The following is a 13683-nucleotide window of genomic DNA, read 5'->3' as shown; positions in this document are numbered from 1 at the left end:
TCGGTACAGGTGCCAAGGACCCCTCCTGGCTGCTCAGCCCCGGGACGTCCATCTCCCACAAAGGTTACTCTTATTGATCCTTTTCCTGTCCTTTGGGCAGGTTGGTTGGTTGGTTGGTTTCTTTCTTTCTGTTTTTCATGTTGAGGTGAGATTTACATAACATAAAATTAACCATTTTATTTTTTTTTAAGATTTATTTATTTTAGAGAGAGAGTGCACACAGAGGGAAAGGGAGAGAGAGAATCCCAAACAGATTTCCTGCTGAGTGTGGAGCCCGACGTGGAGCTTAATCCCATGACCCATGAAATCATGACCTGAGCCAAAATCACAAGTCGTTTAACTGACTGAGCCACCCAGGCACCCATGTAACATTAACCATTTTAAAATGAAGTGCATTCAATATATTCGTAATGTTGTGCAACCATCACCTCTATCTAGTTCCAGAACATTTTCACCACACCAGAAGGAAATGCTGTGCCATTTAAACAGTTGCTCCCCATCCCCCCTCCCTTCATCCCGAGCAACCACCAATCTCTGTTCTATTTCTATAGATTTACCTATTCTGGATATCTCACATATAAATGAAATCATACAATATATGACTTTTTGTGTCTGGTTTCTTTCACCTAGCATAATGTTTTCAAGTCTCATCTATTTTATGGCTGAATACTATTCCATTGTACAAATATATCATAATTTGCTTATTCATTCATTTGTTGATAGACACGTGGGCTGTTTCTGCCTTTTGGCTATTGTGAATACTGATGCTGTGAACATGTGTACATGTATTTGTTTGAGGACCTGTTTTCAACTATTAGGACCATATACTTAGGAGCGGAATTGCTGGGTCACATGGCAACTCTATGTTTAACTTTCTGAGGAACCTCCAGTTTTCCCTAGTAGTCAAACCATTTTACGTGCCCGCCAGCAATGTATGAAGGTTTCAAATTCTCCACATCCTTGCCAACATTTGTTATTGTCTTTCTTTTTTTAAATCGTAACATCCTAATGGATGTAAGATGATATTCATTGTGGTTTTGCTTTGTGTTTCCTGAATGACTAATGACGTTAAGCATCTCTTCATGTCTTGTTGGCCATTTGTATATCTTCTTCAGAGAAATGTCTAAAGTCCTTTGCCTCTTTACCCATTTTTAAATTGAGTTGTTTATCTTTTTGTCTTGGGCAGATTTCTTAACCTTTCTTCATTGTCAAATAGGGATGCTATTGTCTAAATGTAATTGCAAAGATGTTCTATAGGAATCTATGTTAAGGGCCTGGCACAGGATGAGGAATGATAAACAGCTGACTCTGAATTACGCTGTGGTCGAGGTGACCAATCATCTTGGTTTTCCCAGGCCTGTCCCTGGGTTTCCGCAGTGAACATCCAGCATCTTGGGAAATTCCAGAACCAGGCAAACTAGGACAGCTGGTCACCCTACTGTGGTCCCAGGTATGGTAGATACTAGGTATCCTTGCCACATCTTTGCTCTAAACCTCAGATTCCTCATCTATAAGGTGGGACTGAGAATGGTTCGTAGAGTTGTTCTAAAAATCAGGTGAGTTAATTGGCTGAGAAAACTAACCAGAAAGGTAGGTGGGGGAAGGTAGTGATTTTCCCCCAGATCTTACCTAGAAGTACAAAAATAGTATGCTAGCACCAAAAGAGGATTTCCTGGCCTTGAAACTTCAGGTGCTATGCTTCATATCCTCAATACTCAAAGTCAGCAGGATTGGCAGCACCTGGGAGCCTATTAGAAATGCAGAAGCTCAGGGGCGCCTGGCTGGCTCAGTCGGTAGAGTGTGCGACTCTTGATCTTAGGGTTGTGAGTTCCAGCCCCATGCTGGGTGTAGCGATTACTTTTAAAAAATTAAAAAATAAAATAAAATAAAATAAATGCAGAAACTCAGGCCCTGCAGAATCGGAATCTGATTCTTGGGTGATTTGGATGCACATTAAGGTTTGAGAAGCACTGCTTTGTATCAAAAGCTTTAAAGCAGGGGAAACAATCCTAGAGGTAGAAAGTACATCAATAAATTCATCACAGCAGTATTTATGAGAGCATAAAAATTAGAAGCTACCTGAATGCTCCAACAATAGGGAAATAATTAAGAAAATTGTGGGTTTTCTTCTGAGTAGATGACCAGGAAGCCATTACAAGCGATGGTTAAAAGACTATGTTTAATATCAAAAACCACTTTAGATATCATGAAACCTGACAGAAGCAGTCCACACACCTGGCTGATCAGCAGGATTATAACCATGTGAAGTTATATTCATATGGAAAAGGCTAGAAGGAAATATGCCAGCATGGGGCCAGATGAGGGACGGGGGAGGTCTGTTTTGTTTTTGTGTTGCCTTGTCCTGTTTCTATGTGGTGATATGATATATATTTATGCTGTCAAAATCCCTGGTTGGCTGATATTTCCTCCTCCTGGTTGGCTGATATGTCCTGTTTCTGTGTGGTGATATGATATATATTTATGCTGTCAAAATCCCTGGTTGGCTGATATTTCCAAAAATAAGTGAATCAGTGCCAAGAGTGGATGGTTCTTCCATTTCCATGAAGTGTGGCGCATTGAGAAATGCTTTGTCTAGAAGGCTGGTCCCCACCCTCTTTCTGAGCCTGGTCCAACCCCCCAATTCCAGGGCCTTCCTAGGTCAGCCTCATCCATCCTGACACCTCTTTACCCTGGGCCCTCAGTGCTGACGCCAGCGCCCCTTTGTCTGGCCTGGGTCCCCTCCCTTTCCAGGATAGACCTGCTTTCTGCACTCTGTGATGACGAGTGTTCTGTGTGTGTTTATTTTAACCTGAGGCTTGAATACTTCCAGAGGGCAGATGGAGATTATTATGTGGATACATGAGGTAAGGGAAAATAATAATAACAGGCGATGTTATGGGAGCCCTTCCTGAGTGCAGACCTCATTCTATGGCCTGACATGAAATTCACCCACCTACCCCAGGAGGTGAGTATGTCTAATACTGTCTTGGAACAGAGAGGTGAAGTGCTTGCCTCAGGTTGCACAGCTAGTGAGTGACAGAGCCAGGACAAGAGCCCAGATCTTTCTGCCTTAGGAGTCAAAGGGTTTAACATACCATCTCCTCGTGGATGAAAATGCCTGGCATTTTGGTCCAGACAGGGGCTGCTTCTAGACCAGTGCTTTTCAAACTTTATTGTGCAAAAGAATCCCCTGGGAAGCTTGTTCAAATTTGGATTTTGATCCAGCAAAGTTTGGGGTTGGGCCCGGGATTCTGCATTTCCAATGAGCTCCCAGGTAATGCAGATGCTGCTGGTCCCTGGGGCACATTTGGAGGAGCAGGATCTGGAGAACATTCCTATGGGTCTTGTAAGGCTTCGTGGGATGGGGGAGTCAGAGAATGGATGCCCCCTCCCCCAGCAATCCCATCAGCACCTCCTGGGTTGGACCCAGCTGCCTGGAGCACCGTCCTGACAAGCCTGGCTGGGCAGATCTCTCCAGCAGGCCCTGCAGGGTGCCCTTGGTGGCCTGCCCCAGCATTTTTCACCTGCCAGTTGGCTGGCAGTTGACAGGCTGACGGTGACAGCTTAGCCGGAGTTCCTGTCCAGAAACGTCTTGAGCTCAGCCAAGGTAAATGCTGCCCCGCTGTCAGAAATGAAGCGCCTGGTGGGCTCCGGGCATGAATAATTGAGGCAGAAGAAACACTGTAACAGCAGATGTTTAGGATGGAGCTGGGGTTGGTTTGGAGGAGGCAGCCTCCACAATCAAAACCTTTCTTGGAAAGGCCCAATAAAATCACCGTAATAGCTCCTACTTAGCGAACACCTACTGTGGACCAGGCACTGGGCTAAGAGCTTACACGGGTATGTTTTGTCTAATCCTTTCAAGAACTCGGTGCGGGAGGTTACTGACGAGAGACTGAAGCTGAGAGGAAAGTAATGTTTGGCACTAACTACCATATAGTGGAGCCAGTTTTTGAACTTGGTCTGTCTGACTCCGCAGCCCCTGCACCTGACCCTAGAGCAGCGGTTTTCAAAGGGCACTCCATGGAACCCTAAGGGTTCACAGAGGCATTTCCCGCAGGGGCTGCCGTGGGATGGAGGGTGGTGGAGAAGGAAGTGGCCCAGCAGGCTGGGCTCCAGGCCCTTCTTTCCTTCCCCCAGAATGGCCATACTTTGATGTGATTTATGGATTGAGCTTCCATGGAAGATTAATTGGAACAAAGGATTTCATGACCAAAAATGTTTGAAATCTGCATCATGCTGCCTCCCAGAACGAATGTGGATTATTGACCAGGGCTTCTTACACGCATTTCAAGGAAACATAGTTCCCTTTGGTGGACTTGCTAAGTAGTCTGGCTCAGGCTATGCCCCCTGTCAGGCCACCCCTGTCCTAGCTTCTAGCCTCCAGGCCACAGTGTCTGGAGGGCTGCTCTCAGGGGGAACGGGACTGCCCCACGGACAGCAGGCCCAACACACTGACCGGCCTGAACTGGGTGAATTTCTGGGACAAGTTCACCGTCAGGCATGGCCTCTAAACCCTTTTAGGAGTTGCGTGTATATGGATTACCGCGAAGAAGCCCTCACATTGACCGGCCTAAGGAGGCCTCTCGGGACCTTGCTTGTATTAATTAGGACATAGATTCAACTATTGTAACAAATGCTCAACTGATGAGGGACTTAGGCACGAGTTTATTCTTCTCCCACATGTAATAGTGTGAGTGTAAGTAAGCGGGGGTTGATGTGGTCTCCATGGTGTTGGGGACGCAGCTTCCCTCTATCTTGCTGCTCTCCCCTCTGCAACACGTGCCTTCTATGCCGTGGTCCAAGATGCTTGCCCATTCCTACTGAGGACAGCTGTTCGGCTGGTCTAACATTGTCCGGATGTAGTCACGTAGCCCTACTCAGCTGTAAGGAGGGCTCGGACATGTAGTCTTAGCTGGGTGGCCATGTGCCTAATGGAAACTAAAGGAAGAAGGAGAGAATGGTTATGGGGAAGCATTTATCCATCTCTGTCATGGGTGGACTTCCTCTACAAAACTGCAGGTGTTGGCAGCAGCGTGAGCAGGGGCCTGCAGTAACAAATGGGAAGTGCCCCCAAGGTTGGGGGATTTCCACATGACTCGTGCCCTCGTCCCTTCCATAGTCAGTCGAGAAGCCGGCAGTGGGACGCTTGGGTGGCTCAGTCAGTTAAGCCTCCGCCTTCAGCTCAGGTCATGATCCCGGGGTCCTGGGATCAAGTCCCGCGTTGGGCTCCTTGCTCAGCCGAGAGTCTGCTTCTCCCTCTCCCCCTTCCCCCACTTGTGTGCTCTCTCTCTACTAAATAAATAAAATGTTAAAAAAAAAAAAAAAAAGAAGCCAGCAGTGATTGACTTTCTAGAAGAAAAACATGGCAGCCTGGGTGTTGTCAGGGAAAATTCTCTCAGAAATTAGGTTTCTCACTTCTCTCTTCCCATTCAGATTCTCACTGTCTGTGCTGGGGAAGGACTGTCTGGGGTCTCCCTGAAAGACCCTCTGATCACTCCATGAGCAAGTCTCTTCTGGTTAGTGCCCTTTTGGTTCCGAGGAGCTATTTGAGCTGTGTCAGGAGAAAGGTCTATAGGGAGGAGGTAGAGACCTACCATGGGATCTAAGGGCTGGAGATGACAGACAGCCTGATCTCAGCCAGAAACCAGGGCTCCTTTCTTTCTCTCCAGGCCCACCTCTCTTTTTCACTCACCCAGCGTATATTTATTGAAGCCAAATGCATGTAAGGTCTTCCTTCTCCTCTCTATGAACAGGCAGTCACACTTAGGACAATGCCCTGATAACACAGAGACACCCGTCTCCTACATTTGCTGTCGGGTGGAGCCAGGGTTTCTCTTCCTTGCTTGGAAAGTGTCTCCCTCACCAGCTTCAGTTCCTCAGAGAAGAGCTTGAGGAGTCAGGGGACTTCCTCCTGTGTGCAGGACGTGCCAGCTTTGGAAGGCTTTCCACAGACTTGGATTCCCAGAGGAGGCAGCTGGTTCCTTCATAAGTGGCTTGTCAGTGCTGAGGGAAGATGCTGTCCTTGTCACCACCCCACACGTTCTCAGCACAACCTCGGGCCCCATCAACTGCGGGATCCTTGTGACTGAACTAATTCAGCAGGCAGATCCTACCACCTACCATATGCCAGGTGCCAAGCCCTGGGCTAGGGAGGTGCTAGGGGCGAGAAGATGAACACGACACAGTCCCCTCAGCTCTGTGCCCCATAAAGGACCCACGCTGGTGCTTCTGATGCAAGAGAGTTTAACCAATGACTGAAAAGTGGCCCACGTCCCCTTCCAGTGGGAGCAGTTACTTAAACACCCGAGAAACAATGGACAGAGGAAAAGCCTCTGCCTTTGAGTGAGACTGACCCGGTTTCAGAGGGGGCCTATGAGACACCGCCCCAGTCACTCCACCCTTTGCTGTCTTAGCTGAGGCAGCAGAAACACGTTAGCATCTGTTTGGGCTTCTCGAACGACCAGAGTGTGGCTTCTGCCAGGGGGGCCCTCATTTCTGACGCTTGGAGGTTTGGCAAAAGCTCTCACCGGGTGAGTCCCCGGAAGCAGGTGATAGAAACCAGACCCTTCTCCAAGCCTCCAAGCAGCTGTTTTTAAACACAGGTCTGCTCTGGTTCCCACGTGGGAGCTGCATTTGGTTGACTCCCACCATAGCTGCCCGTGTCTATTCTCTGCTGTTGTCCTGCTTTGCTTGGTAACACGATCCCATTCCGGTCACCAGAATGCGTGGTGGTAGCAGGGAAACAGCGGATAAGCAGGCCTTCGATGACTATGCTTTGTGACCGTTCACTCGTCGGCAAATCCTCCAGTTGGGCATGTCCTCTGTGCTTAACCCCCATAGATAACCATAGATAAAGGCAGACCTCACCCGGGGGGGATGTCTGGTCCTATAGGAGAGGACGTGGGAGCCCCAGATGGCTTGTGAGCGGAGTGGTGTGGCCTTGCACGTGCCTTAGATTCGTCTGACAGCCGCACGGAGGGCGGGTGGAGGGGTGGGCGGTCTGGAGGCTGGAGGGGAGGAACCAGGCGGTGGCTGTGGGGAGGCCCCCTCCCCTGCCACACCATCCTTCTTCTGCTCATCTTCCCCCCCAACCTGGCCCTGACCCCAGGTCCCCAGAGCGTGTCACTTGTCAGAAGAGCAGAGTCTGCCTCTTGGCGGGGGGAGAGAACAGGCATCCTCCGTCCCTGCTCGTGCTGGGCCCAGGGCAAGGGCCGGCTGGGCAGCTGACGGGTTGGCAGGGAGAACATGGTCTGCTCTGCTGTGTCCGCAGCCCCTGCCACTGGACAGCCTGATTAATGACCCGCCGCCTCCAGGGCTCCTCATGGGCCACCAGCCCCATCTCTGCAGCCGCGGCTCTGCCTCCTTCTCCCCCATGGCTGGCGCTCCCACATGGGCTGAAATGCTACGATATGGCCCCCTTGCCCGGGCTCTGCCACCCTTTCTGCTATTTCCTGTCCTCTTTTACATCCTGGCCCTACATGCTTCTGTGCAGGAGAGGCTTTACAGAATTATCTCCCAGCCTGCTGTGTTCTGGCTTGTTCTTCATCTGCATCGGGCTCATGGTAGAGGTTAGAAATGTCTCGAAGGAACCACTGCTGCTTCTCTCCTCTTTCTCAGCCCTCTGGTGACTGTCGTGTGGGCCCTGAATTCTCCCTCTGCTTAAGGGTTTGTGTCTGTGTGTCCTACTTGCATAAGTCCACCTCCTCCGTCAGACTAGCAGCTTCCCAAGATCAATGGTCTGCCTCCATCTTTATTTTTTATTTATCTCTTCATTATTTTTTTGAGGGGTGGGGAGGGGCAGAGGGAGAAGGAGAGAGAGAATCTTTAGCTTTACTTTATTTTTTTTTCAATATTTTATTTATTTATTTGACAGAGAAAGACACAGCGAGAGAGGGAACACAAGCAGGGGGAGTGGGAGAGGGAGAAGCAGGCTTCCCACTGAGCAGGGAGCCCGATGCGGGGCTTGATCTCAGGACCCCGGGATCATGACCTGAGCCGAAGGCAGATGCTTAACAACTGAGCCACCCAGGTGCCCCGAGGAGAGAGAGAATCTTAAGCAGGTTCCATGCCCAGCAGAGCCCGACGCGGGGCTCGGTCTTGCAACCCTGAATCATGACCTGAGCCGAAACCAAGAGTTGGACTCTTAACCGGCTGAGTCACCCAGGCGCCCCTCTGCCTCCATCTTTAGACTGGTGGCTTCTAAGATCCAGTTTTTTCTTTTCCCTGAAGCAGGGTAACCCTGGGCAGCGACTGTCTCCCCTTCGGTCTGAGAGCTCCTCGAAGACAGGAGCGCTGTTTGGGGGTACCCTGTCTGTTTCTCGCTGATGCCCCAAGCTGAACTCTGCCTTGGGCGTGCGCTGTAGATACTCAGGGGCTGCAGGGAAAGCCTCCTGGCCTATCTGGAAATGGCAGGGCTGAGCATGGGTACAGCCGGTGTGGATTTGGCTGCGGCCAGAGCTGTTGGGGCATGGCTATGGGCCTGGTACTGAGCTACTATCTGGGGCCAAGGGGAACCCAGGACATCCAGGCCGAAACGAGCCCTCAAGGCCACAGGTCCCGCTCCAGGGAGGGCGGTGATTTCGCATCAGAAGTCTGTGCAGGGAAGGGGCAGAGGATGGCTCCTGGCCACCCCGACTCCTCATACCTCCTGTGGTTTCTGTCTCGGGTGGGAGCAGGAGGACAACCACAACTACTATGTGTCCCGTCTGTATGGCGCTAGCGAGCCCCGAAGCCGGGAGCTGTGGGTGGATGTGGCCAAGGCCAACCAGAGCCAAGTGAAGGTCCACAGGATCCTCTCCAACACCCACCGGCAGGCTTCGGTGAGTATGCCAGTCCCCGGCAGCGCTGCCTTGGGTGGGGAGGCTGGGGACCAGGGCATTCTGCCTGGTCAGTGGGCGTGGTTGTGGCCTGAGGTCCGTAATCCGGGAGGTGCCTTCCAGGGAACCCTGGGGGGGGCTGGCCAGAGTTAAGGTGCCCACCCCCGGTCCTGGGGGCCTGTCCTGGACATGCCTGCCCCCTGCCCTGTCCAGACAAGCATGGGGCAGTGTGGGTGCCCAGCTTCCTGGCCTACAGCTTGGCCCATGCTGATTCTCTCCCATGCCCTGCAGAGAGTGGTCTTGTCCTTTGATTTTCCTTTCTACGGGCATCCTCTGCGGCAGATCACCATAGCAACTGGAGGTAAGGCTGTGTTCGCGGGGCTGGGGGAGGTTTGGAGATCTCAGCCAGAGCCCAAGGGACCTACCTGGGGAGGTTCACTGGAGACAGGGGTGTACAGATAGACAGTGGAGGGTCCCACATTGGGCTCTCTTGGGACCCCAGTCTCAGGAGGGAGATGAGTGTGTGTGTTGGACCACCTCTGGGACGTTGGCTGACTTACGTGTGTGTGTGTGTGTGTGTGTGTGTGTGTGTGTGTCCTTCTGGGCCAGCTCAGGCCAGCGTGGGCAATCCCTGGAGTCCCTGTGCTTCAGTCTGTGAATGAGGGAGGAGGAGACTTCACTGCGGGTCTGGCTCCTGGGATCAGGCTCCTTGTTGATATGAGGAGCCCATCTTAGATTCCTGTGCACCTTCCCAGGGACAGGGAGAGGTGGAAGTCTGTGCCCCCCTGGAGGGGCAGGGAGAGCCTTCTCTGCTCTGGAGCCCCTTTGCTCCATACACAACAGACCCGGAGCCCAGCAGGTGGGGATGGGGAACAGAGGTCCAAGATTTGCTTCCAGCTCCATCTGCACCGGCCCTTCCTGCACAGGGAAGCAACCCCTCTAGGCCTTCTCTGGTGATTCCTCTGCCTTTATCCCCCCCCGCCAGGCTTCATCTTCATGGGGGACACGATCCATCGGATGCTCACAGCTACTCAGTATGTGGCACCTCTGATGGCCAACTTCAACCCCGGCTACTCCGAGAATTCGACAGTCGCTTACTTTGACAATGGTGAGACCAGATCTCAGAGTTTAGGTCAACTGGCTCCAGGGCTCACTTGGTCCAGCCCCTTTAGAGGAGCCCCAAGTCTAGAGAGGACAAGGGACTTGCCCATGGTCACACAGCAAGGCAGGCTGAGTTCAGTGTCCTCCTCTCTAAGATGGGGACAGGATGCCTGTGACCGAGCAGGATCTGATGAGATAACAACAGAAAAGCGCTTGGCTCTTAGCAGAGGTGACCAACATTACAGACCTCGATTCTCTCTTACTCTCACCGGATTGTCCCTTGAGCACCCAGTCCCCGGCCATGCCTGCCTTGGGGCCCTCCTCCCTGCCCTGCCTCCCTGGCCAGCTAGGTCTCTGCTCTCCTCCCCAGGGACAGTCTTTATTGTTCAGTGGGACCACGTCTACCTCCAAGGCCGGGAGGACAGGGGCAGCTTCACTTTCCAGGCCGCTCTGTACCACGATGGCCGCATTGTATTTGGCTACAAAGAGGTGAGTGAGCTTAGCTGCGGAGATGGCTGGGTCTTGGAGTCTTCCATTCAGCAAATATCTGTAGAGAGCCTGAAAATGTGCCAGGCATAGGCCTCGGTGCTGGGAATACAGCAGTTAATGAGATGGCCGGAGGCCCTGCCCTTGTAGGGCTGTAGGTCTGGTTGGGGAGATAGATGGTAATTGCAGGGACAAATGTAGAATCACCACTGTGACAAGTGTTCCTAAGCAGAGGTGCCTGGTGCCAGGAGAGCCTTTCACGAGGCTTTTTTTTTTCCCCTTTTTCTTTTTTTTTCTTCATGAGGCTTTTGACCTCAGCAGAGGTCAGGGGAGGCTTCCCTGAGGAAAAGAGTTAAAATCTGCAGGATGCATAGGACTTAAGGAAGCAAAGAGGAGAGGGAGAAGCACATTCAAAGGTCCTGTGGCAGGACAGAGCAGGGCTGGTTCAAAGCATTGAAAGAAGACAGCAAGGCTGGAGGGGAGAGAGTGGGGGGCAAGATAGGGCAGAGGAACACCCAGCTTTGCCCTTGAGAAAGGTCACTCTGGTTTCAGAGTGCAGAACAGAGTGTTGGTGGCTCAGAGGGAAGGTTGCGGGATGGTTTTGGAGAGAGATGTTGCCAGCTTGGAGTAGGGTAGGGTGAGATGGAGAGAACTGGACAGATTTAAGAGCCAGTGAGCAAGTGAATTAATAGGATTTGGAGATGTGTTAGGTGGAGGAAGGCAGAGATGGAAGAAAGGGGGTGACTCCCAGGTTTCTGGCCTGCACGGAGGTGCCATCCACTAAGAGCAAAGAAAAAAAGGAAATGTCCTGGAGATGGTGTGGGGGAGACTTGCAAGTTGGGGGGGCCCATTGGATTTGGGATATCTTTGAGTCCTCCGAGAGGTGCCGCACAGCAGGCGGATGCATCTGGAGCTCAGAGGGGAGGTCTAGGCTGGCCCAAGGGTGTTTAGGGAGGTAGATGGAGCCTCTTCTCCCCTGCTGCAGATCCCTATGTCCGTCCTGGAAATCAGCTCCTCCCAGCACCCCGTCAAAGCAGGCCTGTCAGACGCCTTCATGATTCTCAACCCTTCCCCGGATGTACCAGGTGAGTCCCTAGGGATCCAGTGGAGCTCTCGATGGGCTTGGACTGAGCTCCAACTGAGGGCAGGTGGGGATTGGCAGTGGAGGGAGTGGATGGAGGACAGAGAGCTGAGCAGGAACTGAGGGAAGATGGAGCATAATGAGTTCCAACTTTTCTTCATTAAAGCAGAGGAACCCTTTACACGTCCCCCCCCCCGCCTCCCCCGGTGAAATCTCCAGTGGGAGGTGCTGCTCTGGTTTTGGAGGGGAAAGGAGCTACTCAGCACCCCGTCCATTTAGAAAATCTCCAAAAACACCAAATTAGGGTTTTGGGTCCTCCCAGGACACAACTATAATTGCAAACCCATCCCAGGTGATAGGAGCCTCACAGAAGGAAGACAGTCTCAGCCACATCGTTATCTCCCTGTCCTTCGGCAAATCAGATCTCGCTAGCCTCAGTTGCTTCTTCTGTAAAATGGAACGGCGCTTTTTCCTTCCTGGTCCTCCTCCAGTTCTGATATTTTGGGGGCATCACAGCTCTTTCTCTCCCGCTTCTAACCCCCCTGCTGACTCCCAAGAGGGTCTTGAATTCACATTTCTGGGGGAGGCATTGCAGGCATGCCACCCCCTGGCTCTGACACTTTTAAACCTGAGCTCTTCTGCTGTGCAGTGTATGCCAAAGTCCTGTCTAGGGGCGCCTGGGTGGTTCAGGCAGTTAAGCATCTGCCTTCGGCTCAGGTCATGATCCCGGAGTCCTGGGATCGAGCCCCGCATTGGGCTCCCAGCTCAGCAGGGCATCTGCTTCTCCCTGTCCCTCTGCCCCTCCCCGTGTTTCTCTCTCTCTCCCTCAAATAATTAATAAAATCTTTTTTTAAAAAAAGTCCTTCTGTCTAACCTGCAGGACCCCAAAGAGGAGCAGACCCTTGTCTGTTCTCCTCTATCCCTCTCTGTACTTGATGGGACTAGGGGATATTCTGAACTCCACCCTAGCCACGCCAGGCCGGATGAAAGGACGTGGGTGGAAGGCACCAAAGTGCTTTCCTGCAGAGAGGCAAGGCACCACCATTCTGGGAACTCCAGGGATTCCAGGGGAAGTATCTTCCCTGCATCTGTTGGTTGAGTTCAATCAATACACATGTTCTGAGTTTCTACTCTACACTATGTTCTGGGTGCTCTTGAGATACAATGAAGAGGAAGTCATGGAGGGATTCATCCTCTGAGCAGAGCCTCTGTCCCTAACGGAAATCTGAGGGAAGGGACCAGGGCTCATGTTACAAGCCTTTATCCAGCACCTTCCATGTGCAAGGTTCAGTCCAGTGTGAGGGGCTTGGCTCTGGAGTTGGAAGCATGGAGTCCAAACTCTCCGCAAGCATCTGACCTCTGGCAAGTCACTTATCCTCTTAAAGTTTATTTCTTTATCTGTAGTTGGGGATGTAAGTGGTTCGTACCTGCTAAGGTATTGTGAAAATGAATGCAATGATGCACGTGAAGCGTTCAGTCCGACGTCTGGCTCATCGAGTCTGTGAGTCCTGCTTTAGGATATCTTCCTAAGCTAGCCTTTAGCACACGACACAGTGTTTGATAGTCTAGCAAGACATCTGGTACGGTAGCAAACAGTGCAGAATAAGAGCATGTGATGTCCCGGTGCTGGTGTGTCATGGGTCAGATGCCACGCCCACAGGACTTTCACATGACTTTTGTAGCTAGTGGGAAAACAATCATGTGTACATGGGGGAAGTTTCCCAAACTTGCTCCATGTACACATCACCTTTGAGTTTTTTGCCATTAACATGAATTACTATTCTGTTATTATGAATGCTTTTCTTTCTTTTTTTTTTTTTAAGATTTTATTTATTTGTCAGAGAGAGAGAGAGAGAGCACCAGCAGGGGGAGCGGCAGGCTGAGGGAGAAGCAGGCTCCCTGCTAAGCAGGGAGCCCAATGCGGGACTTGATCCCAGGACTCTGGGATCATGACCAGAGCCGAAGGCAAATGCTTAAACCAAACCAACTGAGCCACCCAGGTGTCCCTATGAATGCTCTTCTTTATCCTAATCTCTAAAATGATATTTTTGCACAAATAAATGTACCTGGTCTAAAACTCAAAAGATCCAAAGTTTGTATAGAAACAGTTAGGTTTTGGGGGGCAATGGGGGAAAAAAAAGAAAAAATTAGGTTTCTCTCCCATACCTGACCCCTGTCCCTAGTTTTCCTTTCTGG

General features: G+C 51.3%; 1 protein-coding gene across 2 annotated transcripts in view; it reads left to right on the top strand.

The window, feature by feature from the left end:
* PLXDC1 (plexin domain containing 1) overlaps positions 1-13683 on the top strand; it is a 55173-nt gene that overhangs the window by 15149 nt on the left and 26341 nt on the right. For both annotated transcript variants that reach the window (XM_036111989.2, XM_036111988.2), the window contains exons 3-7: positions 8679-8822; positions 9111-9180; positions 9805-9927; positions 10291-10409; positions 11392-11491. In XM_036111989.2, coding sequence (XP_035967882.1) covers positions 8679-8822; positions 9111-9180; positions 9805-9927; positions 10291-10409; positions 11392-11491 — 556 coding nt within the window. The remainder of the gene's footprint in view (positions 1-8678; positions 8823-9110; positions 9181-9804; positions 9928-10290; positions 10410-11391; positions 11492-13683) is intronic.

This window comes from Halichoerus grypus, chromosome 2, assembly GCF_964656455.1.
Source record: "Halichoerus grypus chromosome 2, mHalGry1.hap1.1, whole genome shotgun sequence".
NCBI lineage: Eukaryota > Metazoa > Chordata > Mammalia > Carnivora > Phocidae > Halichoerus > Halichoerus grypus.
Note: the sequence above shows the minus strand (reverse complement) of the source record. Positions and strands in the feature narration are given on the sequence as shown.